General features: G+C 37.3%; 2 protein-coding genes, 2 long non-coding RNA genes and 1 other non-coding gene across 5 annotated transcripts; 3 read left to right on the forward strand and 2 right to left on the reverse strand.

Annotated features, from left to right (window-relative positions):
• The first annotated feature begins 1,234 nt into the window (after positions 1 to 1,234).
• On the forward strand, positions 1,235 to 3,915 carry LOC113051427 (nuclear envelope phosphatase-regulatory subunit 1). Its single transcript, XM_026215176.1, has 6 exons — positions 1,235 to 1,374; positions 2,397 to 2,468; positions 2,673 to 2,746; positions 2,844 to 2,953; positions 3,057 to 3,111; positions 3,225 to 3,915. Exons 1-6 carry the CDS (start codon positions 1,350 to 1,352, stop codon positions 3,264 to 3,266), a joined length of 378 nt encoding a protein of 125 aa, XP_026070961.1. The 5' UTR covers positions 1,235 to 1,349; the 3' UTR covers positions 3,267 to 3,915.
• Positions 3,916 to 6,058: 2,143 nt separating this feature from the next.
• On the forward strand, positions 6,059 to 6,132 carry trnat-agu (transfer RNA threonine (anticodon AGU)). The gene has a single exon. It is a non-coding gene; the product is annotated as a tRNA-Thr (tRNA).
• Positions 6,133 to 6,501: 369 nt separating this feature from the next.
• On the forward strand, positions 6,502 to 25,277 carry LOC113051428 (low-density lipoprotein receptor-related protein 3-like). Its single transcript, XM_026215177.1, has 8 exons — positions 6,502 to 7,187; positions 15,511 to 15,649; positions 18,127 to 18,332; positions 19,267 to 19,661; positions 19,743 to 19,964; positions 21,356 to 21,828; positions 22,708 to 22,840; positions 23,169 to 25,277. Exons 1-8 carry the CDS (start codon positions 7,103 to 7,105, stop codon positions 23,988 to 23,990), a joined length of 2,475 nt encoding a protein of 824 aa, XP_026070962.1. The 5' UTR covers positions 6,502 to 7,102; the 3' UTR covers positions 23,991 to 25,277.
• On the reverse strand, positions 8,920 to 9,895 carry LOC113051430 (uncharacterized). The gene is made up of 2 exons (XR_003276895.1): positions 9,860 to 9,895; positions 8,920 to 9,570 (listed from the first exon to the last, which is right to left on the reverse strand). It is a non-coding gene; the product is annotated as an uncharacterized LOC113051430 (long non-coding RNA).
• On the reverse strand, positions 9,890 to 11,211 carry LOC113051429 (uncharacterized). Its single transcript, XR_003276894.1, has 3 exons — positions 11,110 to 11,211; positions 10,337 to 10,409; positions 9,890 to 9,963 (listed from the first exon to the last, which is right to left on the reverse strand). It is a non-coding gene; the product is annotated as an uncharacterized LOC113051429 (long non-coding RNA).
• Positions 25,278 to 26,380: the final 1,103 nt, after the last annotated feature.

Below are 26,380 nucleotides of genomic sequence, written 5' to 3' on the forward strand. Positions count from 1 at the left end.
CAAAATGCTGCGGTTCTCATTTTACTGAACAAATAGTATCACAATGCTTGCATTCATTTACTAAACCTACCTTTTCATATTATACTTGATCACTCACATTATAAAAATTAGTTCCTTTCCCATGAGGATGGGTTAGATCAACCAATAATAATATATTATTATATAAAAATAATAAGTGTAATCTAAATTAAAATAAATAAAATATATATTGTTTTTGTAGGAAACCTTCTTGAATCATAAACTGAATCATGGTTAATTAATCTACTATATCACTGTAAATCTACCATAATATATCATCTAAAAATTCGAAAACAAGCAGTTTTTTCAGTCATAATTACAGCAGAAATAGTGGAAATCTCTTATAGCTTATATTAGGGGGCGGGGGTTAATCTGCAAATAATATGTCTTACCCGTTTGAACATGGTATCATGCACTTTGGAAGAAACACGCAATGTGACTTTAGTGAAAGTGTAGCCCTTGGCAATACTCAGCAATATCATAGCAACAATAATAATGCCATAAATCATTTGGTAGAATGGCAGGTCTGGATTCTCCGAGATATTACCGCAGCTTGATGAATTTGTATTGTTCTACAAAAACAGAGAGAGAAAACAGTATGATTTGATATTAAGACTGTAGGATCATGCTGAGTCACATGAATATGTCTGTATATGTTTGTACGTATTTACCCCTGATCCCTGCTCTAACCAGTAATCAGCCAACTGCTGAAAGCAGTCGATCCCACCAGAAGAGTGAGAAGAAGAACAAATAACAGCAGTATATGTCCTAGAGATATACAGACAGAGAGAATAGGCATAATTGCGAAACAGTGTTGATAACGTAATGTAATAAACAAAGAGACAGAGGTTAGAAAGAAGAAAAAATTATATATAGATATAGATAGATATAACAGTGCGGTACAAACAATAAAAATAGAAAAAATGTCCCTACTTGAAATTTTAAGTTCAGTTGCATTACATTTTAATTACAATCAAATCTGTCATTTAAATTCCTTTTTTTTTAAGATCATGGAATGTAAATGTCACTGTAATAAGAAATGTAAACAAGTAAACATGTCTTGACAGCTTTGGAATTTGTTTCAATCTGATTACTGAATATACTTAGCAGAAAGAATAGTAAACCGCAAAACAACAAAGCATCTAACAGATAAAAATCTAAACTCTAAATAAACAGACAAACAGCTAAACTAATACATTTCTTTAAGATGACGCACTCCTCTGTAGGAGCCAATGAGAAGAGAGCTTCCGCGATTGGCTGCTGCACGCTGACGGCAGTCGCGTCTGTTTGCAGGCCTGAGCTGAGCGACTACAGCACTTGGGGGAAGAGCAATGAATTCATTAGAACAAGCCGAAGGTATTTTTTCTTTTTTTTTCTCAATAGATCGATTATCAGTTTAGTGTATTCATCTCCAAGTTTCATATTCAAATATTAGCGGAGCATCCATGTGTTTGTTATGGCAAGTTAGAGAGTGTTGAGTGTTGACACTGGGTTGCTAGCATCTAAGCTAATATTTGGGAGCCTTCAGCTGTTAAAAGGGTTGTGTATTTTACTTACATGCACTGCAGCAACAACATGAACGTAAGTATGTGAAACGAAATCTCGAAAGACTATGTATATATTGATGTATCAACAAGTAGTGCAGCTCTTCTGTCTCTGTAAACCCGGCTTTTGGCTTTTAAACATCGTGTTGGCCAATCATAATGCCATCATATCTGACACTGACATATAATAAGTTACATGTGAAATAAAAAGTGTACATTTTCCATAAAATATAAAAGCCATAAAGTTGCATGTGCATTGATATGCCTGGTACAGCTAATATTTCTCACTCAAATGTAACTGAGCCTGAAATCAGTGTATTTATCCCATCTATGTATTTAGCTTTTCTTCAATACACATTTTTCACATAAATATAGCAATCAAAGTGTCTTAAAGGGGTAATTGACCTGTATTTTGTAATTTTGTATTTTAATAAAACTTGGCTGTCTATAGAGTAGAAGGGTGAAATGTCTTTGAAAGAGGTGTTGCATGACTAAAGATAACGGAGAAAGGGGATTGTGGCAGTCTCTTTTGTTAGAAATGTAGGAAACCCCAGAATACAAAATTACAGAAGTACGATCTGTAGTTTTAATAAAAGCCCTGCAGCTGTCAGAGAATCACTTTAGCTGCTAAATAAACTGGGAGATCTGGGTACAGGTCAAATGGAAAAAAAATACACATTGTTCATTTATATGTACTACCAACATTGAAATGATACAAATCTGTCTATCAACATGTCCTTTAAGTGGTGGCTGAATTCTTTGTAAACTAAAACTGTAAAAATGTGTTTCTCACTGTCAGTCCTGTGCTGATATAGTTGTGTTGTTCCTCCTCAGACCTGAAGGCTTTTGAGAGGAGACTGACAGAGTATGTGTCTTGTTTGCAGCCGGCTACAGGTCGTTGGCGCAGTAAGTCAGTCAAGCTTGTCTGCTCTAAACTTCATTAGATCTGTTTCAAGCAGTTTAAAACCTGGACTATGTATCTGGTCTGAGCTAAGATCTGTACCTGATTTCCAAGTGTCCATAACATATTAATCAACAAGGACTGAAATCAAGTATATTGTGCCTTACATTGCCTGATTTTAATTCATGACTTCTGTCTTCTTTTTGCAGTGATTCTGATCGTGGTGTCTGTGTGCACAGCCACAGGAGCTTGGAACTGGCTGATCGATCCAGACACTCAGAAAGTATGTGAAATGAAGCGGTGTCAGATTAGTGTCAAATGTCGCCTTCTGCTTATTTGCCCTTACAGTTGTTTGTCTGTCGTGTCTTCTCTTTCCACAGGTTTCTTTCTTCTCATCTTTATGGAATCATCCATTTTTCACTATCAGCTGTGTGACTCTGATTGGCCTTTTCTTTGCTGGAATACACAAACGAGTTGTTGCACCATCTATGTATCCTTCTTAATAGAGGAAATGTGTACTGTCTGCCAATCTGTTGACTATAAACAATATAAACAAAACTGTGACTCCCAAATCTCTCCTTAACCACTAGCAGTATTGCAGCACGCTGCCGGACAGTGCTAGCAGAATATAACATGTCCTGTGATGATGTGAGTACTTGTGTCCTCTGGATTGCACATTGTGATTTTCAGTTTCACTGCTTTAAGTATCCAAAGTAAGCTTTCTTGTGAAAACATTTGTATTTTTTCCTCTCACGTACTAGACGGGGAAACTTATCCTGAAACCACGGCCTCATATCCAATAGCACTTTGAAGAGACAGAAGTGGAGAGTATTTCATATCAGCATATTAATCATCAAGATTGCACATGACACATGGCCTCAATGCCAGGAGTTTGTCCAAAGTGTGCGAGGGTTGACCTCCCAAATAGGACTCTGACTTCCCTCTGAAATTTATGAAGACGCAATGGAAGCTCAAAAGGAAATTACCTTATTGAAGAAAAACATTGTTTCTGCTATTTTTAGATAACATCCTTATATTTGTGTTGGAAATTTTGAGTTTTATTGATTGTGGATTTTGATATCCTCATTTGTAAAGCTGTTTTCCTATTTTAGATGCATACGGTGTATGTATTTTTAAGTAAATTGCTGAACACAATAATAAATATCAAAGTGTAGATACGTGTTAACCTTAAGCTGATTTCTACACATCTAAGCAATATTTGTGAGATGTTTATGCCTATGACATGATGCACTGCTTTTTGTTGTTTTTAAAAGTACTTTTATGCAACCAAAGGTGGCACTAGTTGTTTAACATAAAAGGGAAACAGGCAAATGCATCTTAAATGAGTGTCACGGTTGGCTGAGATTTTATTTACTTTCACTCCAGAGTCAAAGTCTACAAGAAAATCTTTAAATGAGCTGTGTTGGCAATAATAAAAGTAGTTTTTTTTTTTATATGCTGTTTGTTGCCATTTATTATTATTAATCTGAAAAATCAGTCAACTTGTCAGCCAATGTGTCTAATTATCAAATAGCCCAAAGTTATTTTTCCAGGTAATGCATGCAACAATAAAATGAATGTAAATGACACTGGATTAAATACAGTACATAAATGCACATTTGCATAAATGTGAATGTATTATGGCAAAGTTACCCTGCAAATGTGCCACAGAAGTTTTTTTTACACAGACTGTTTAATGCTGCTCAAAGGTGGTATACATGCATTTACACAGAAATTGCAATTGCACACTTTGGTACGTTAAGGTGGTTAAGGTTGGTCTGAGCAGGCATAACTTTGTCTGGCTTTTATGCAGCATTTGAGCAGGCACAGAGCAGACCTATTTCGGTTGAATATTTTGGTGTATATGTTTGAATATATCTGGTGATACATATTTTAAAATGTTCCGAAAAATCAACATTTAATGCACATATTGCTGTTACAAAAATAAGTAATTAAAAAAGAAGTTTTACAGAAATTCTTTTTTTACCAGGCAGGATAGTAATATGTAGTAATATGTTTTAATAAACCGCAATTTCACGCCTTGAGTCAAACGTCTTTATTTATTTACAATATCAGTCAAACTATCACTCCAAATGCTCTTACTATCGCCTTATTATGCATTGTTCGTCTCAGTGTTTTGATCAGAGAGAACCGATCGGATCAATTGGGTTTGAGTCCTGAAACAATCGTTCAAACCCGTGAACTGGCTCAATTAATTCATAAATCAGAGCAAGTCATATGCAGAAACAACTAGAGCACTAAACGCTCTGTCCTCCTCCCATAGTGCTCCTGCTAAATCACAAGGCCTGGATGAAGAGGATTTGGCCCCAGACAGTCACTGTAACCACTGCAGTCACCATCCTGCTCAATGCATCACAGGCACACTGTGTGAACGCCTGTTTAAGTAATAATAATAACTTGCATTGGAGTAAATAAATGTCTAAAGCATGAACGTCACTAGTGATCCTAAAATGAATGATTTCAGCTATGTCACACAAGACACAGCTTTTTTACTATCCAATACTTTTGATTTTGAATATACAGGTGCAGTAATATTAAAGTTACTGTTTTTCATCCAGGACTTTTGTCTTTTATATTACCATGAAGTTTTACATTGTGTGTCTCTGTCTCAGGCTTTATCCCATCTGCATGCTCACCACAGCTGAAGAAACAAAACAAGAAAGAGAAACACAAAGCCAAGAAACACAAAAAAAGTAGATTTTGGACTAGATTAACACAGTCTGAGCGCCAGACGTCTTTGCAAAACTAGAAATACATTTCATTCAACTTTCCTTCTTTTTTTCAGAAGAAAAAGAACAAAAAACATGAGCATAAGGCGAACAGAAGAAGATAGTTGAGGAGTCAAATAGCAGCTCGCGACACTGACTCCAGCAGTTTAGATGAAAATAGAGTGTTGTCTACTAGTGAACTTTTAGAGCTCATATGTTAATCATATAGCATTTTATAATGCATCTTGTAAATGGTCAGGTTATCTTTGTATACATCTATTATTTCTCTCTTTCTCTGGCTTTGGTAAAAAAAAAAAAAAAAACATCAGTCGCAAGAGATAGAACATATCTGAAGAACTAAGAGTGACTTTGTCTTACAAAAAGTTACAGATGAATACTAATTTTGTGTGTGTGTGTGTGTGTGAGAGAGAGGGGGGGGAGTGAGAGATATGAGAGAGAGAGAGAGAGAGAGAGAGAGTGTGAAAGAGAGAGAGAGAGAGAGAAAGAGTGTGCCTGAGAGCATGCACATGTGTGTTGGTGTATTTATTTTGGAGTACCTGGCAAATGTGTTATGAATGTAGATTTTTTTAGATATAATAAAAAAGTGACAAGGATGGGTCAGACACAGACCGGTCAGATCTTGTGTCTAAGAGGGATGTAGTTGACCAAAAAAAATCAATTTTCATTTAATCACCATCATATTTGTACAGTGTTCTCTCTGAGCAACCATCTACACCAAATCGCAGCGCTCGTTTTAGTGTTCAAAAATGTTAATTTAATAAGCAAATATAAACTTTTCTTATTACGCAACTATACTGTGCTCTGAGTGAAGTATATATACGTCAACTAACGACCAATCACACGGCGGCGCCGTGGCTTAGTTGGTTAAAGCGCCTGTCTAGTAAACAGGAGATCCTGGGTTCGAATCCCAGCGGTGCCTTTTGCACCATGAAGACACAACCATACTATTAGGTACGTAAAACTAAACGAAATAACAACATATGAATTAAAACATTTGGACAGAAAATTGACTTAGGCGAATGGAAATGCACCGCAAAAGTCGTAGGTACGCTGTAGAATGTGACCAAAAACGTTTGAGTTTGGAAATCAGTCAGTGCAGGAATATTTAAAATGACGCTAATTGTGTTTCTTTTACTGTATATGGTTGCTAACCATTTAAATAATAAAATGGTTCACACGCAATGGGTTCCAGCGATTCATCCCTCCGTCCACAAGAGTGCAGGCTTTCACTGCCACAGTCCCTGACAGCTGGTAAGTGCCTTTTAATGTCTATGGTAAGTGCCCCAGACAAACCATGAAAAAAAAATTGTCTGTTTACACGATTACATTAAAACATTGTACACGAGTGCACCCAGTCTTCTGCCCTAAGATGTTACATTTAAGTTAAACATTTGGGCGTTTACATCAGCATCATGTTATGTTGGTGTTTTGAATAATGATCTCAGACAGCGTTATTTTGCATGAGATGCGCTCCAGTAGTTTTCGACATGGACAGAAGCTTCACCATACCTGGGAGATTATTACATAATTGGCACACTGTGGAACTATATAGACGCACTGGAACAATATTATTACTAGTCAAGATATACTGCAGAACGAAAACGATGTTGTGATACATGTGTAATAAAGTCAAAGGCTTAGTGATCGCCCCAAGAGCAGCAATTCATTCACTGACGAAGAATCAGTCCTGTGTTGTTCCCACCTCCAATCCCGTCCCTCCTCTGAAGGTCTCTCTCTGCCTTTCCCTCCAGAGAGAGAAAGAGACAGAGATTATGCTTAGAGGCTCGTGCAAGACGTTATATCGAGCCCACGCGTCAAACCGACATGAGATGCGCTGCAAAATCGGTCTGGATTCAGAGGAAATGACCTGAGCTGTGAACGACCAGAAGATGATGGTGATGATGGAGAATATCGGTGCGATTCGGCTTTACCTCATGAAATGCATCTGTCTACGCTGGGCTTGGGTCTGTGTGGGTAAGTGGACTTCTAGGATTGTGATATTATAACATATATATATTCTTTAAAATATATGACAATTATTTATATATATATATATATATATATATATATATATATATATATATATATATATATATATATATATATATATATATATTTATAAAATGGGGGGGGGGGGGTCTGTGCACTCCACTGGTTAGGTGCACGGTTGATAAGGCAGAAGTCAAGCGTTCACTTTTCATTGCACTGTACCTTTTTCCAGCCCACATGTCGGGATGATATTAAGTATTATTTCATTCAGACCTCAGGCAGGTGATTGTGGGCTGAAGTATGCGAATGGCAGCGATGACAAAGAAAGGTTAAGCGGCGCGCGCAGGTTTCGCAGCATTCACACACACAAGGAGACTCGAGGACAGATCGTTTGGCTTGTTGTCATAGCGGTTATAAACACGACGGTATCAGTCTGATCTCCTCGAAGACCGACTGACTTTTTGATTTATTTATTTTTTTAACAAATGTGTATTATTGCGCAGCAGATGTGGCTGTTCACGTGCAATTCCACACACCTTGTCGTGATTAAAATGTGAACATTACGTATACCATTTACCAACCACGCTATAAAAAGGTTCGCTGCGCGGTGTCCCAGGCTGGTCTATTAGTTGGTTTTAGAAAGGTTTGGGACACTTTTCAGTATGTCAGACTGGTAGCACACCTAAACCTACTGAGCAGCCGCATCTTCTGGGCTTTGGGACCAGCTCAAACCAGTCCAACAAAACACAACCTGCACTATATTATGATCTGATAATCTGTTTTATCAATTGACACAGTCTTTTTTTTTTTTTACTTCCTCAGCATCTGTTTGAGCATAAAATCTATGTGCATAACTAGACGGCATTGAAACTAAAACTACAGCAATGCTTTCACAGTCTGCCAAGCATTGGGCATCTTATCTCACCCATAATCTATTCTTACACAGCACTCTAGGCTTGTTTGAGCAACACACGATCTGTAGAGGTCAGCTTTAATGCTCAACATACAACCACATATAGAGCAGAGATAGAAAGAGATGAAAGAGAAGATGCTCTCAAATCAGAGCCAGAAGCACAGAAAGAGAATGGAGATGCTATCCAGTGAAGGGATGGGGGCATGTTCAGTGGCGTAGCCAGGGGAGGGGCCATGGGGGCACTGGCCCCTCCTGAAAACTGATTGGCCCCCCAGTGTGCCCCCACATTTCTACTTGTCTGTCACTCACAAATTCAAATTATAATCTTTCAGTTTAGTAAATAACTCATGATTGAGTCGCGATGCTTCTCAACGAGGACTAAGAATAGCGAGCTGCTGTTTTCCAAAAAAAAAAAGCACCTATTTTAAATAGCTGATGTTTTTCGATTAGCGAGTTGTTGCAGTGCAAGAAGTGTTTGGTACTAACGTTAACGTCTTTCGGTGTTAGACAGACCAGGTTCGATGACGATGTTATCTCCTAGAGCAGACCAAGATGCTAATCATTATATTTACTATGCTCCTCTGATGCTGAATTTAAAAGGAGTTTCCCAGCTAACAATTTTTGGTTCCCAGAACGTTAGTTTTTGGTTCCCAGAACGTTCTCAGAACGTTAGTTTTTGGTTCCCAGAACGTTATTTTTTATGGTTTGTTTTTGGTTAGCCAGGAAAGTTTTCTTAACGTTCTCAGAACGTTAGTTTTTGGTTCCCAGAACGTTCTCAGAACGTTAGTTTTTGGTTCCCAGAACGTTCTCAGAACGTTAGTTTTTGGTTCCCAGAAAGTTTTCTGAATGTTAGTGTTTGGTTCCCAGAACGTTAGTTTTTATGGTTTGTTTTTAGTTTGCCAGGAAAGTTTTCTTAACGTTCTCAGAACGTTAGTTTTTGGTTCCCAGAATGTTCTCAGAACGTTAGTTTTTGGTTCCCAGAACGTTCTCAGAACGTTAGTTTTTGGTTCCCAGAAAGTTTTCTGAATGTTAGTGTTTGGTTCCCAGAACGTTCCCAGAACGTTAGTTTTTATGGTTTGTTTTTAGTTTGCCAGGAAAGTTTTCTTAACGTTCTCAGAACGTTAGTTTTTGGTTCCCAGAACGTTATTTTTTATGGTTTGTTTTTGGTTTGCCAGGAGTTTTATTAATCCCAGAACGTTATTTCTAGCATTCAACTAACAATTTAATTTACTTTAATAACATACGACTGTATAGAAATAATCAGCTTACAGTCCATTGTTTTGTCATTTTTTAATTGTTGATTAAAAAAATAATAATACAAACACAATCATTGGGTTGTAGGCTGAGCATCACATTCAAAACATGGCAGAAAGCGAAACAAAATCAAACTACTTCAAAAATTTTATTATTAGTGTAATTGTAGATCCTGCACTCTTCCATCTTCACAACAGTCATCTGTAAATATAACAAAGAATAGTAATATTATAACAAATAAAAGTGATATTCTTGTTTCATTCAGTCATTGCCATTGCCTAGTACCTCAATTATAACGTAATAACAGTTTACCGCTAGATGTCACTGTTGAAGAGGGTATTCAAAGGGGCGTTTGTTGTAAAATATAGATGTCAGCGAGCAGCGAGATAAAAATTAGCGATAGATGCCATTTACACAAAGTAGGCTACATTAACTGCAAATAGCAATTGATTATTTACGCTAAAAGGGTTTTTGCAACAAGGTCGTTTACCTGACTGTCGGACCATTTCCCGCTGACACATGATGAAGAAAGCTGTTCAAAAGCTGTTGCCCAGCTGTTCAACTCAGACACAGAAGATGAGGACTTTGATGGATCTGTGGGAGAAGATTGATTAAAAAATAATGTGAGTGTATTGTTAAATAGTAGAATAAAGTTCAACTAAACTCACTGTTTTGAGACTGTGCCTTATAATCCAGTGCAATTTATGGTGCAGAAAATACGGTAGACAGGAGAGTAGATTAACTTCGGTGGACTTAAAATTTGAAAAATGTTGTAAAAAGACGTGTGACATCTTTTATTTTGCGCTTCAATTAAATATGAATCAATCGGTTCATGTGTGCCGCTTGAACTGAGGCACTACAGCGATCTGTAACACATTAAATCAGCACAAAACACAATTTATTGTTTGAATTTCTTAAAAAAGAAAAAAGGGGGGCCAAATTTAAAAGCTGAACACTTGTTTCATACCAGAAGTGACCTTCTCTGTCTTCTTCTGTCTGTGTGTTGTCAGTTTCCTCTGTGGTCCACAATGTATATTTCGCTGTGTGAGAACAAGGTGTGTACTGTGAGAGCAGCATGGCTTGTCAGACATAGCTACAGTATTTAAGGAGGGACGCTTGTTTTGCGAAGGGTCAGTTGATTGCTATGATCAAAGCTGATTTTTCAGCATCATTACTTCAGTCTTAAGTGTCATATGATCCTCCAGAAATCATTATAATATGCTGCTCTTTGCCAAATAAACACTTCTGATAAATATGAATGTTAAAAAAACAGCGCTGTTTTATATTTGTGTAAACCGTTTATAACAGCATAGAGTTTATTTATTTATTTTAAAGCTTGATTGTTACATAGACCTCAGACTTCTAAATGGTAATGTAGACTACATTTTTAAAAATAAATTCATATTTTTATTCAGCAAGGACACATTAAATTAATCAAAAGTTAGTGTCAAGAAGAATTTTCTATTAGCAAAGAATTCTCTCTCTCTCTCTCTCATATATATATTGAGCAGCACAACTGTTTTCAACATTGATAATAATCAGAAATGTTTCTTGAGCAGTAAATCATCATATTAAAATGATTTCTGAAGATCATGTGACACTGAAGACTGGAGGAATGATGCTGAAAATACAGCTGCACATCACAGGAATAAGTTACATTTCACCAAAAACTGCTATTTTAAATTGTAATATTATTTCAGAAATCGGTAAGGATAGCATTAGTGTATGTTTGGGGTAAACCTGCTAGTCATATGGATCAGTGTGCCTTGGAGATGTTGTTGGACAGGAGGTTTGCTCATCATGGGATGCAGAAGATCATCAAGCACTAGAAGAATCTAGAAATATAACAAGCAAGATTCGATTTCGGCCGAACGAGCCGATAAAGGCAACAACGCAATTTAAAGCAATGGTTTTAAAAAAACTATAATAGCAATTCTAATAAAGTCATTATTGAATCATGCAGTCGTTAGCGACTTTTTTCACTCAAGTGAGGTGACGAAACAAATCGTGTAATGTTTATCTAACGCTCCACACTTAAGACTTTTTTTTTAAAAGTCTATATGGGTGAGACACATGCAGAGGTGGGTAGTAACATTTACTTCGTTACATTTACTTGAGTAATTTTTCGGGGTAACTAATACTTTTCGGAGTATATTTAAAAATGGGTACTTTATACTCTTACTTGAGTAAATTTTTTGGGAAAAATCTGTACTTTTACTTCGTTACTGTGAGCGACGCACCTCTCGTTACTTTATCTTAATGCAATAAATGTTATAAATGCTTTAGTTTATTCCAAACGCGCCGTCTATTTTTCTCTGGGCAATGAGCGATGCCCATTCGCGAATGATTCATTCTTTTGAGTCAATTCTGTTCAAAGGCTTGATCAAACCAATTGGCAAACAAGTGAATTGGTTCATGAATCAGTTTGAAGGAGTCGTTTAGTTCCCTGAAGCAACGCGCTGAGCGTCTGAAGCGGTTCACTCAGAGTTGTAACGTTTATCATCAGCAGCGTTGAAAACGTGGCTATGTAACTGCACTGAATTGAAAGCAAATCTGCAAAGGCTATTATTTGCTTGCGATGGAGATCCTTATTAGATGAACGTGTGTGCTGTCTACTGTTTAACAGGTAATAACTTGGGCTACATTCGATTACAGTACACGATACCACTATGACAGTAGTTTGTTGTACGTGTGTGGCTTATAACAGAGGGGAGTCAAGTTGAATGCAGCTTCCAAAAGACAAAAAATAGCCGATTAAGATTTTATTAATTTTAATACAATCACACCGGTGTGAGTACGTTCAGCAAGTCATATCATCAGCTGCTAAATTCAGATCTGTGATCGCTTGCTGGCGCTGAGCCAGAGATAGACGTGTTTTTACAGCGCTGCACATTATAACCAATCACACACGATTCTTTTGAATGCAATGGCCAATCAGAGGTGTTCCGATGAGTCATCGCTGAAATGCCGGTGCTTCCTTCACTCGCTCACTGACTGAATACCTCTTTCTGGCGAATCCTCTCGTCAGAAACAACAAAGTGCAGATGTGTGTACGAATCTATAATTAAGATATTGATTTCACAGTGTTAACAGTTTCATTGATTTTAATGGGAGTTTCTGAGAGTGATTGCAATCTAGACTGTCAGTGAAAATTATCTTTAATAATGTAAATGTTATTTGCTCTCTTTCTGAACAATGAAAGATTAGTAGCAATATTTATATCACATTATATTAAATGTGAATTTAACATTGAAAGTTAAAGTCAGTCGTATTAAAAATATGTTATGGCATGAAACCTATATCTGTTACTTAAGTAAACAGACAGGGTTTTATAATAAATTGGAGTAAAGGCTGATGAAATATATACATTTACACACGCACACATACATTACATACATTTATCTATATATCTAAATAAAAATAGGCTCCGTATATATGACCTAAAGTAACTAGTAACTAACTACTTGAGTAGATTTTTTTATCCGATACTCTTTTACTCTTACTCAAGTAACTATTCAAGACTAGTACTTTTACTTTTACTTGAGTAAATATTTCTAGAATTACTTTTACTTTTACTTGAGTAAAGTTTTTGGGTACTCTACCCACCTCTGGACACATGCAAAAACATCGTTTTTTTTACTGGTCAATTTTGAGATTTTGGCCTGTTTGTCTTCAGTAACATGTCTTCTTTCAGACTTGTGGTGAAAAAAAAAAAAGTCCAAAATACACATATAGGTCTTTATTTTTCTACACCTTTAGTCTATTTGCGTCTGTAGATTCCTAATAAATTCAGTTGGCGTTCTAAATCACCATGGTGCTCCGCGATTGCTGTCTGCCCCTGCAAAGCTCTCTCTCCCTCCCTTCACAGAAGTTATTGACAAAACGTCATTTGATGACACCCAGAAACATTCTCAAAAAAATCATACATAATTATTTAATGCATGATTAAATAGCAAAATAAATAACTAATACTAAAACAACACTGGACTAATTAAGCTATTCTAAACTGTTTTATAGGATCCACATATTTTACATGTTAAATTAAAGCTACCTTTTTGAACAAGTAGCTTTCTAACAAAGTATGGATATATGATATTTTTAAATCAATATGCTCAAGATTAATTAGCCTTGACATAAGTAGATTTTGTTTATTCATCAATGCAAATTTACTGCAACTGCTGCTATGCAAATTGAATGGGATGTGGATAATAAACAAAAACATTATGAAATTATATTAAATTTATATTAGTTATATTAATTAATTATATTAATTATTCTGCATTTATATAAATAAGGCTATTATATATATATATTATATAAGGCTATTATAAATAAATTATATTATTATTATTTGTGAGTTGTACACTATTCATACATTGGATTATTTTATTTATTACAGTTTTTCTTTCACTTTTGTAAAGTGAAAAGTTAATACAAATTGTATTTGATTTTTTTTTTATTTAGAGCAGTGAATAACTACTATTAAAATATAATAGGGTATCACTGTTTATTACTGATTTTAAAGGTTACTGAACTCTTGAAATTATTTGGATATACAGTTCAAACAACACAAGATTGGCCCCTCTGTATTAATCGTGGCCCCTCTTGTGCCCCCCAGTTGAAAAAATCCTAGAATCGCCCCTGGGCATGTTGATAGTACCAGTGACACCTAGAGCTCTTTGTCTCTCACACAAAGACAAAGGGAACTTCTGTCTTTCTTTATCACTCTCACACACACACATGGCCTTTCCCTTTGACTGCAGATATTCCATGTCCAGACAGGTTTTCCCCACTAGATGTGAGTGATTATAGACACAGCGTTTCCCTTTAGAGGTTGTTCCATCTGGTAAATGAGGACAATGAGGGTGTTCATTGTATTCCTCTGTAATAGTTTTCAGTAGTTCTGAAATAAAAAAACAACAACAAAGCTAGATGTCTCAATAACAACAAATTGTGCTCCTTTATGTGTAGAGGTGATCTGATAGAATTTAATTTAGGGGAAAGTAACAAAGCAGATGCAAAAAGAGCATGGGGAAGACTGTTTTGAGTTCAGGTTGTAGACCTTGGGCAGGGTAGCACTTTATTGAATTTTTGACCGAAATAAAAAGGAGGATGTAAGGGACTGAAGTATAAAAATGTAATTGTACAGACTGTAGTCTAACCCTCACAGCCTTATTTTCATCTGTGTAAACTTCAATATGTTGTCTACGCTGATTAAGATTATAATGTGTTCTGTATGTATCTAGGGAAGTCAGTGGAGGTGATGATGATCATAAAATGATCTGTGCTCATATGCTGGGATTCCCCTGATCTCTGTCTTGTTCTCTCATACAGAGAACAGGGTGTTACTAGCTCCTAGACATCATCATATTTTATGTCGAGTAATAGCAGCGACTGGGCGTATGAGAGGCGTGTGTTTTTGACCTAGAGGGTAATAATAGTGTTGGGGATGGAGCTGAGGAGAGAGATGTGCTGCTGCCATCTATATTCAGGGATCTCACGTCATACAGGTATCAGGGGAAATTGCGATTTCTAGTTCTGAAAAAGTCATGGAAATATTAAAGAGAATATTTTTATTGTTGTTCAGCTCAAAATGTATATATATATAAATTATTATTATTATTATTATTTAAAAATCCAAAAATAGCAAACGTTTGGAAATGCATGTCTAAAGGTCCATAAATATACAGTTCTTTACTGTCCTTTGTTTCTCTTTCAAGTGACTTTAGCATAGCTGAAAGAAAAACACAAATGATGAAGAAAGGTGTGAGAGTGACTAGTTTATAGACTCACTTGGACTTTCTCTTTCTTCCTGGACTATTTCTGTTACTTCTCAGGCTATTTCCTCCTTGTCTTATTGTATTTCTGTTGAAATTCATAATCAATAGCACACACTCTCACACAGCTCCCCGCTAAATTGAGTATTATGTGTCAGGGCAATTCACAGGCTCTCTCTGATCCCTCTTGATTGAGAGGATCAGATTCTTGCCATCATATATACCTGGCCTGCACTCAGGGATCCATAAAGCCTGCAGTAATGTGTTGATGTCATCTCAATCACAGTGTGACAGCTGTGGTCACTCATGAGTCACTCTGCCACACACAAGCAGCATGCACATGTCTTCTGTGTGTGTTCCTCAGCTGCCTGTGGTGGTAAAGTGGAGTTACACACCGAGAGGAGAGGAGTGATCTACAGCCCATCATGGCCTCTCAACTACCCGCCTGGAGTGAACTGCAGCTGGAATATACAGGGAAGCCGCGGAGATGTGATCACAATCAGGTGGATACACACAATCGGTCTTGGTATTTGTATTTCTCCTCTGTGCATGCAAGAAATGCTGCTTTTCATGAACAACAATTAGTCACAGCAACCTTCACACTGTTAGACACCCCAGCAGCTTTTACTGGTGAATTGTATGAATGTATGGTATTTGTTATAAACCAACGTAAGGGTTTTTCAAAAACAATTTAATTTTTGTTGTTGTTTCGTTTCAGTGTTTATGATCCTGTTTGCAAGGTTATATTTGTCTGTGCAGTCTTCCATATGAAAGCACTTAGACTGCTGCATGACTAGAGCTGACTGCAGGGATTTTATAATGTACTATTTCTTGCCTCTCCTGCTACTGTTGTGTGTGTATGTGTGTGTCTGTGGGCTTCGTCACCGCTTTAATGATATTATCTAAAAGCATGACATCATCTCCTCAGAGATTTGTTCTTTATAGAAGAAACCTTAAAGTGGAAAAGGATAATAGTTCGGATGAAGAGAATTTTAATTTATTTTAAGTCATACTGGTTAATTACTCATTGTCTAAAAGCTGGAGTAGAAGCATTTATGCAACACTTGATCAATCACATTATCTCAAATTGCCTTGGACAGACTGACATAGAAATCTGACCCACTCATCTAGCACTAGGATGAGATTTATTTTGTGGTCTGTTTTATTTTCCTGCTGATATTTGATGTCCATTGCAAAAAAAAAAAAAAAAAAAAAAAAAAAAATATATATATATATATATATATATATATATATATATATATATATATATATATACATATATATATATGACTGTCTATACTGTGATTTACTCATGCATTAGTATAATTTAATAATGAATAAAAAAATAATTTGATCATATGAATTAAAACAGATTCTGCAGTTATTGGGTCACACAGTATAAATTGGTGATAGTCCTATATTTGCATTCTGATGAATGAACTCGCACCATCTATTTTCATAAAGTGATTATTCTTGCTTAATGGGTGAAATATTTTTGATATCATATTTCAGCTCACAAACATAAAATGAATAGGTGAAATCTGTTTAGGAGACCCTGAGCATGTTTTGCCACTCAAATGGTCATGACACATCTTATTACTAAATTATTGTAAAACAAACTGTTTAGACTCTGTTTATGCAGTGATATTTGGGAAGCATATAGGGAAAAGAGAGATAAGAAATAAGATGTGTAATGTTATTGGCTGCAAATAGCCCATTCTTCTGTAATGGTACTGGATGCTGATTTTATCTCTCGCTCTCGAGTGTGTGTGTGTGTGTGGGTGTGGGTGTGTGTGTGTGTGTGTGAGCGAGCGTGTACTTTGATAGCACTCTGTAATCTGTGTAATGTGATAATAGATCCACTGCAGATATTCTCTCTCTGTTGCTTATGGTCTCCCACTCCTTTTACATCACTGGAATGTTGTTATATTACGTAGAAAAATACATTTGATTGTGTAATTTAAGGAGGTATCACAAAAGCAACCACAATGGGGAAACAGGAAAACAGGAAATGCGATGATATCGATTAAAACAATTTTCCAAAGGAACAAGATTAAGAAGCACCTGTAATATCTCTTAACAGTTTTAATTTCTTATTTAGTAACATGACAAAAATGGCTTAAATCATCCATTTAACTATCATTTAATTTCAAAGCATATTATAACCTGTATAAAAATTTGATCTTTAAAATTGTTTATCTGAATGTATCTCTGAGGGGAACTGACTGTCTTTAGAAAGGTTTAGTTGATAATTTATTTTCATCTTGTCTCTGTATAATTCATGTTAAAGGGTTAGTTCACCCAAAAATCTAAAGTATGTCATTAATGACTCACCCTCATGTAGTTCCAAACCCGTGAGACCTCCGTTCATCTTCAGGACACAGTTTAAGATATTTTAGATTTAGTCTGAGAGCTCTCAGTCCCTCCATTGAAGCTGTGTTGTACAGTATACTGTCCATGTCCAGAAAGGTAAATGAAACATCATCAAAGTAGTCCATGTGACATCAGAGGGTCAGTTAGAATTTGTTGAAGCATCAAAAATACATTTTGGTCTAACCCTTTAAAGCAGTGCTACGTTGCTTTGTTTAAAGCGGTAACCAAGGAAACACTGTATTGCTGCTGTTTCGTAAGCGCCACCTGCTTCGTGCAGATATTTTATGTAGCATAGTTTCTCAAAACTGAAGTCAGAACAGTCTGGGTTTTTTTTAAGTTTCAAGTTATGCAGTCTAATTTAGTTTTTAAAAACTGTTCATGCTGCATTTATTCAGCATCTGTGTTTGGATTGTGAAATTCAGTGGCTGCCTCTAATTTTGAATGTAAAGAGCACAGGTAAAGCCTTTGTTCATTTGAAGAGGTTTTTTTTTTTTCAATTTAGTTTTGTTATTTGAAATATTTTTTTTCCAAACAGAAACGTGCAGTATTTTGTGGAAGTGCTGAGATTCCAGCCCATGCATTGAGCACCATGTGTTGCTGTGTCCAGTTTTCACAGCTTTTATGTGGAGGACACGGGGGACTGCAGGGGCGACTGGCTGCTGCTCGGCCCCACATGGAAAGCTGAGGATCGGTTCTGTGGCTCTCTGCTTCCTCCTCCCTTCATCTCCTCAAGAGGACAGGTCTGGGTCTACTTCCACTCTCAGGCTAACAGCTCTGGACAGACACAAGGCTTCAGACTATCTTACATACGAGGTGTGTTTTGGGTGAACAAGACTCCAAACAAGCTTAAATTTTATGCATGTGTGTATAAGGGTTTAATATCCATTGATTAGGCATACACTCCCTGACCAAAATCTTGTCGCCTATTCAAGTTGTTGGAACAATAAATAATAATTTTACTTCTAGTTGATCATTTGGAATAAGAAGTGAAAGACAAAGGCCTCTAGATTACGCTTATTTTACCAAAATAAAATCTTAACTTGCTTTGATTTTTAATTATTTAATTAGGACAGAAAGGTCAGACTTTGCTTGGACAAAGGTCTTGTCACTAACAGAAATAATGTACAGTACAGAGCATAAATTCAATATGCGACAAGATTTTTGTGGGAGTGTATGTTGTTTATCATACTTTATGCATTTCCTTTTGAGTTGCAATGTTTCATCAGATTTAGTTGTGTTCCTACATTAGAGAGCCAGTAAATTACAAAGACCGTTGTCGTGGCATATAGATTTACTGTAAGCACAGATTGACCAGGCGATTGCAGGCTTAGCAGATCAATAGTGTACGGCCACAGAGCCGTGATGAAATGCTAATGCATATTTGTGCATATTTGGATTGCACTAGTGTCAGTGTGTATTAGACAGATCTCCTCTGATGATTATTTAGTTAGATCTAATATGTAGCTAATGAAGATGAAGGAGATAATTGGCTGTCATTACTTAACTCCACGGGGTATGTGTAAATGTCACTGTGTGTGTGTGTGTGTGTGTGTGAGGAGTGAAATGCTGTGTGATTTCCTCAGAGGTGCAGTTCAATCAATAATACTGAACGGTTGTGTTTGTTAAGCTGTCACCAGGCAAACAGCATCTGCAGAGTGGGTAGATTTGATTGGCTTATTTCAGCGAACTGTCAGTGTTTACGTGTGCAAAAGACTGTCTTTGTCTCTGTCTGTTTTTTACTCATTAGGTCGACTGGGTCAGAGTAGTTGTGAAAACGATGAATATTTATGTGGAAATGGTAAGTGCGTTCCCCGTTCCTGGCGCTGTAATGGATTGGACGAGTGTGGAGACAATACAGACGAGAGGAGCTGTGCTGCCCCGCCAACATCTGCTCGGGTCAGTCTGTGTCCGCCTGGGACGGTGCAGTGCTCTGATATCCAATCTACCCGCTGTCTGCCGGTGTATCTGCGCTGTAATGGAGCCCGGGACTGTCCTGACGGATCCGATGAGGCCCACTGTCCCGACACGTCTTGTGGAAAACACTTAGTCAACTTCTATGGGACATTTGCCTCCCCTGATTTTTTCCGTCCAAACAGGAGCGCTGGCACAGTTCTTCACTGCACATGGTTCCTAGACACACAAGTATGATAAGAGCCTCATTTATTCTCACTGTTGGTTGCATTAAATCAGCTACAGCGTTCTGCTTGACTGTTCTTGCTTCAGGACCCAAAGCCGTTGGTGCTGCAGGTGGATCTACAGCTGGGTGTGGGAGACTCTGTCCGTGTTTACGATGGATTGGGAGAGCGTGCCGAACATCTTCTGCAGAGTCTCTCTCACCATAATAACCACAGACGAGCCCTTCTGGAGTCGTCCCAGGGACAGATGAGCATCTTCTACCACGCCAAACCACACAGCCCTGGACACGGATTCAACGCCACCTACCAGGTCTCACATTCTTGGTGAAGCTAATCAGAGTTTGTACATTTTCCGGTAATAAATTGTGCTCTCCATTTTGCTTTGGCATTATGTGTTTTGGCCGAATACTTTGCATCATTGCAGTGTAAAACTGTCTTTAAGCATATCGTTAAAAGCTTATTTTTCTTAATATCATTTAAGCTGTTTCTGGACTTTATGTCTAAACAAGTTTGGTTTAAAAAACTGTGACATTAAAGACAGTTATGTAAATAAATATTTCAAAATAAATGCTGTTCTTTTGAACTCTCTAAAAATTAAAGAATTCTGTCAAACGAAAAATTTCAAAACTTCCACAAGAATATTAAACAGGATGGCCATTTCTAAATTCAGAAATTCAGTTTTTCCATTACAGGAATAAATTGAAATTTTATATATATATATATATATATATATATATATATATATATATATATATATATATATGAATAATCACTTTGGATCTAAAATAAACTGCTTTCGAAATATGTCTTTCCAAAAAAAAAAAAAAACACACACAAAAAAAGAAACTGCTGGGTTAGGCTTCAGCTCTCCACATCCCTAATAAGGACTATGGATGGCAGGATGACTTTTTCAATTATTTCAGAATTCCAAACCAAAATTAAAATAAAAAAATAAAAACTGGCTGCACTTGACCTTACAGAACTGGGCTTATAGTACTTAACATCACACTTAAATGTTGCAGGGAAATACGGTTTCATAAAAACTTCAATGGCCAGTTTTCATAAACAAGGCCTATTTCAAATTTTCAGAACAAAATCAAGTTCAAAACAGGAAAATTTAAAATTTTTGAATTTTTGAATTACAGTACAATTATACTTTAGGATGTGAAGAAGAGGTGAGCCACTGGCCCTACTTACCCCAGGACTTAACTTAAATTAAACTTCTATCATCCAGCATCATGCTAATAGTATCGTCTCATATTATAACTTCCTAAACCACAAACACTTGTGCCATTATCTTTTTACATTTTTTATTTATTTATTTAAATGTTGTTACCAATTATTCTATCCAGTAAAACTGATAACTCTTCATATATTTATGGTAACATTGTAACAGTTGTCACATTTTGATCAATTAAATGCATCCCTGATGAGTGTAAGAGACTTCTTTATAAAACATAAAAAAAATCTTACAGAGCCTGAACTTTCCAACAGTACCGTGTTTAAAAAAATCAGTTCAAAAAGTGAAAAAAATTTTTGTCTAGTTGATACACTGTGGAATGAATCAATATGACAAGTCAAGGTATTTAGCTATCCACAAGCAAAACTGTGAAGTAATCTGTACTCACTACAGTTTATGATTAGGATTAATGCTAACACTGTGATGCTAATAATGTTTAACCTCCGTCCGTCTCTCTGCAGGTTAAAGGGTACTGCTTTCCAGGTGAACATCCATGTGGCACAGACGAGGGCTGTTTCTCAGAGCTGCAGCGCTGTGATGGCTACTGGCACTGCCCCGGTGGGCGAGATGAGGAGGACTGTCCGCTGTGTCAGCCAGGAGAGTATCCCTGCGAGGGTGGCAGCGGAGCATGTTACTCGGCTTCTGAGAGGTGTAACAACCAGAAGAAGTGCCCCGACGGCTCAGATGAGAAAAACTGCTTTGATTGCCAGCCTGGAAATTTCCACTGTGGAACCAACCTGTGCATCTTTGAGACATGGCACTGCGATGGGCAGGAGGACTGTCTCGACGGCAGCGATGAGAGAGACTGTCTTGCATCCGTGCCCAGGAAGGTGATCACAGCGGCTCTGATCGGCAGCTTGGTCTGTGGGCTGCTGCTGGTCATCGCACTGGGTTGTGCCTTTAAACTCTACTCGCTCAGGACAAGAGAGTACAGGTGAGGTCACTTCTATCTTCTTCCTGCCTGAAATTAAACTCAAAGCAAAGTCATTTAGGAAATGTATTGTGATTCTCGAATTTTTCCAGATTTTTGTAATATGTACAGTAGTGCATAGTTATTCATTATATAAGATGTCTTAATCATTATTACTTTATTTATTTTTATTTTAATAAAGCAAGAAAGACATATTCATTTGAGAATCAAAATAGTCTGAACCCGCTGGCAAATAAATGTTTTCTCACTAGGTTTTGTTGTTTTTGCTTAAAACAAGTAAAAAATATATATATATATATATATATATATATATATATATATATATATAATAAATTGATTGTGAAAGAAGTATCTTATGGTTACCAAGGCTGAATTTATTTAATCAAAATCACAGTAAAATTATTTTAAAAAACACAGTAAACAATAATATTGTTAAATATTATTAAAGTTTAACATAACTGCTTTCTTTTTTAGTGTATTTTTTTTTTATTAATTTATTTCAAAAGAGATTTTAATATATCTTTTATTTTGTTTAGACAAAACAAAATGTTAAGAAAATGAAAGACATAAAAATCGTGTCAGGCTTTATCTTTTCTTTCTTTTTTATTTGTGACTTTCCTTGTTTTCTGCTAAATGGATGAACACAGTTTTTCTCCAGTTAGCCTCGTAAAGACAAAACAGAATACCCTTGATTCATCAAACAGTCAAAATGCTGCTGGTGAAGTAACAGCTCTTGGAGATTCTCAGGAGATATCCTGCCTGAATGTGTTCAGCAGCTTCCCTTTTTAAAAAGCCATTGTTTTTTTCTTAAATTTTTCACCGGCATCAGCCAGCAGCTTTATAAAACAGTGAGCGGTTTTTTATGTTCCCCTTTCTCACTAGAGCTTTTGAAACCCAGATGACCCGACTAGAGGCGGAGTTTGTTCAGAGGGAGGCTCCACCCTCCTATGGTCAGCTGATATCTCAAGGTCTCATTCCTCCAGTGGATGACTTCCCAGTGTACAACCCAACACAGGTATGTGAATATGACATTGAATTTGAATTGAGGTAGCAAATAGGATTACAATTCAAATTTGAAATTAAGAAAGTAAGAGTAAACACACTGAGCAAAGTTTTGTGGACATAAACAGGTGTGTTTTCCATAGTCAATAGTGTAGCACTGCACATAGCACTTCTCACACAGAAGTCACTTTAAAACCAGTCAATGAATTTACATAAAGGGCTTTTTCGCCCTCATATGAAAATGCCCAATTCCTATTGAAAAGGCAGGATTTTCATCACAAAATGATGTAGGCAGTGGTAAATGTGACATGACCTGCTTTTTTTCTGTCTCTCTCTCTCAGGCTTCTGTTCTGCAGAACCTCCGTTCAGCTATGCGAAGGCAGATTCGTCGTCACTCTTCTCGTCGTTCCTCGTCACGGCGGCGAGTTGGTCGTCTGTGGAATCGCCTGTTCCACCGTGGCTCTCGGGTCCGGGGTCAGATACCTCTCCTCACGCCTCCAGGCCACACGCACACAAACACACACCCCGATCTGAGCCTCCACAGCTACAACACGACGGACGATGGCATCGAGGAGTCACGCGAGAGTACGGGACAGACTCCGCCGTCCTGTTCGACGGTGGCGCTGGGACTGGCCCTGCAGGCTCACACCGAAGCCTTCTGCCTTCCTGACAGACAGTCTCTGACCTCTCCCCTCTCTCTGCCCTCCCCTACCTCACCCCGCTCCACCTCCGACACTCTGGAGGACGAAGATGATGAAGATGACAGAGGTTCAGAGTGGGTGAGAATGAAATCCAAACATAAAGATGACGACAGTCCTCCTGGACCCCCCGATAGCCCCAAACGCAGCACAAGCCGGTCGAGATCCTCCAGACGGCTGGTGCAGGAGCTGGCTGCAGAGCTCCGAGGAGTCTCTCTCCTGCGCTACACCTCTGTGGGCATCTCGCCGCTTTCCTCCCCTGAGTCACCGTCGTCCTCCAGCGGTCAGTCTGAGGAGCAGAGAAGCTTTCCTACATTCGGAAAACCACAAATGGACGCACGCACAGATGCTCACGGACACGCCAGGAAATCTTCAGAAACAGAAGAGGTTCCTGGTGACTGTGACAGGCTTTGCAGACTCACAACTAGCGAGGAAGAGGACGATGAGATTCTGTTAGTGCACTGAGAAGCCTTTATCACCCTCCCTTTTCTGAATTTGTGCCAACACAGTGAGCCTTAATAGGTTCAACCTACGGCCTTCCATCCAGAGTCATAAAGTACAGTATTTTTACACATGTAGTGTAAACTATTTCAGTCAGACAAAAGGGTTTACATGACATTTTAAAAAGAAAAATGATTGCTTTAGTCAGACTGAAACTGATCTTTTAAAGTGTACGTAAATATACACTACCGTTCAAAAGTTTTTTTTAAAAGAAATTGTTTAGTTCAGCAAGGATGCATTACACTGATGAAAAGTGACAGTAACGAATTCTTTATTGTTACAAATAAATGTTTTTTTTTTCTGAATTTTCTTTTTATCAAATAATCAATTGGGGAAAAATGACAGTTTCCACAAAAATATTAATCAGCACCACTATTTTCAACCTTGACAATAATAAGGAATGTTTCTTGAGCACCAAAGCAGTGTATTAGAATGATTTCTGAAGGATCGTGTGACACTGAAGACTGGAGGAATGATGCTGAAAATTCAGCTTTGCATCAGGGAATAAATTTCATTTTAAAGTAAAATATCTTCAAACAGAAAACAGTTATGTCAATGTATTTTGAAAAAGGCAGCATTGCTGAGCCTACGAGGCTTCTTTCCGAAATGTTTTAAAATCTTACTGACACCCAAAACTTTGAACGGTAGTGTTGTACTTACAAAGTGTTAAGCCTTGTAGTTGCAGAAAGTTTGGATTTCATGCCGTCATAGTAGAACATGGAGGATTCAACCTCAGCTCAGACACTGCAGTGTGTGTGTGTGTGTGTGTGTGTTTAGTTGTCATCCGTGATCAGATAATTTCACAAATCAGCTCCTGCATTCAATATTATTGTTCACTTGCTAGAAATCACCTAAAACCCTTGTGAATGTGGCTATATCACTACAACAATATTTGATTATCAAGGATTGAGCATAAATACTTTCCCACATGGAATATCTTTATTACACAGAGGTTAATTAGTCTGAATCTCTGCTTTCTTTCGGTAACATTCTGTCGTGACCTTCACCTCCCTCTCTCCTTCCCAACGCCTTATCAGAGATTCACTGTGTCGCCTTCTGAGGTTAAAATGTCTGCACACATTTCATTTTTATCAGAACCAGCCAGAATGTTTGAATGTTGACTGTGTCCTACATTAACAGATCTGAACCTCTTATATTGCACATACACTACTGTTCAAAAGGTTGAGGTTGGTTGAAGTTTATGGAAGTATTTTATGCTCACCAAGGCTGAATTTATTTTATTCAGAAGTACAGCAAAAACAGTAATATTGTGAAATATTATACAATTTAAAATGACTGTTTTCTATTTGAATATATTTTCCAATTTTATTTATTTCTGTGATGTCAAAGCTGATTTTTCAGCAGCCATTACTCCAGTCTTCAGTGTCACATGATCTTTCAGAAATCATTTATATATTTGCTGCTCAAGAATAATTTATTTTTTATTAGTTGTCCTGCTTGTGGAAACTGTGACTAAATGCATACTTGCTTTTTTTAATGTGCTGACCCCAAACCTTTGAACAGTGGTGTACAATTGTATACCCCTGGACTACTGGAGCTGTTTGCTGATTTAGTGATGATCTGGATCAGCTTTTTTTGTATTTAAGGTTCATTTTGTTAGTCTGCTACCAGACTGTAATATCATGGCAGGTCCACCATTGAAATATATTACCGTTAAGAAGCTTTTTTCCCCATGTAAAAGACTATGAGTCTTTCTTGAAGGGAAGCAGAACTCAGGGATTGTATAATGATTCATGAGAGAGAAGCAGTTAACCTGGATTGCCTTGTTAACAGTTGTAGTCTATAGATGAACTGAGAAGCACTGCTGCCTCGACGGAGTTCTGAAGCCATCAGGACATCACAGAGGCGTGGGAAAATGACTCAGTAATCACATTTGTGTTTGAGCCCACACATGTTAATGTCTTTGTTTTTCACATCAGCCATTACGTTTTATCAGCATTTATGCATTTGATACTTGAGAGACATATTTGCCAGTAAAATTAAGTTGCACCCATATCCCTGAATGTATGTATGTTCTGTTAATAAATGTAGTGCCACATACTCGGTGCAAGTCATACTTGCTGCTTTAGCACACTTGGTCCTGGTCCAAGCTTAGAAATAAGAACTAATCAAACAAAAAAGCTGGTCCCATCTCTAAAGGGTCGGTCGGTTCCTTCTACTCATTCTGTCTGCTGCTGTTATTTCACATATCTCCATTCTTCATGCAGGATCTCTTGTCTGATCTCACCGTTTCCATTTCAGAAACTGATAGATCTAATGGAATTGTGGATGTTTTAATACAGTGTGATTCATTTGCGTTAGAGAGGTGATGCACTTTGTCTTGTCATATGATG

Source organism: Carassius auratus, chromosome 32 (assembly GCF_003368295.1).
Source record: "Carassius auratus strain Wakin chromosome 32, ASM336829v1, whole genome shotgun sequence".
NCBI lineage: Eukaryota > Metazoa > Chordata > Actinopteri > Cypriniformes > Cyprinidae > Carassius > Carassius auratus.

Bases quoted from the DNA above. Each gene is read 5' to 3' on its own strand.
- LOC113051427 (XM_026215176.1), top strand. From the start codon at position 1,350: ATGAATTCATTAGAACAAGCCGAAG. The intron at 1,375-2,396 runs GTATTTTTTCTT...GTTCCTCCTCAG, and splicing joins TTCATTAGAACAAGCCGAAG to ACCTGAAGGCTTTTGAGAGG. The intron at 2,954-3,056 runs GTATCCTTCTTA...AACCACTAGCAG, and splicing joins CGAGTTGTTGCACCATCTAT to TATTGCAGCACGCTGCCGGA.
- LOC113051428 (XM_026215177.1), top strand. From the start codon at position 7,103: ATGATGGTGATGATGGAGAATATCGGTGCGATTCGGCTTTACCTCATG. The intron at 7,188-15,510 runs GTAAGTGGACTT...TGTGTTCCTCAG, and splicing joins CTGGGCTTGGGTCTGTGTGG to CTGCCTGTGGTGGTAAAGTG. The intron at 19,965-21,355 runs GTCTCACATTCT...GTCTCTCTGCAG, and splicing joins GATTCAACGCCACCTACCAG to GTTAAAGGGTACTGCTTTCC.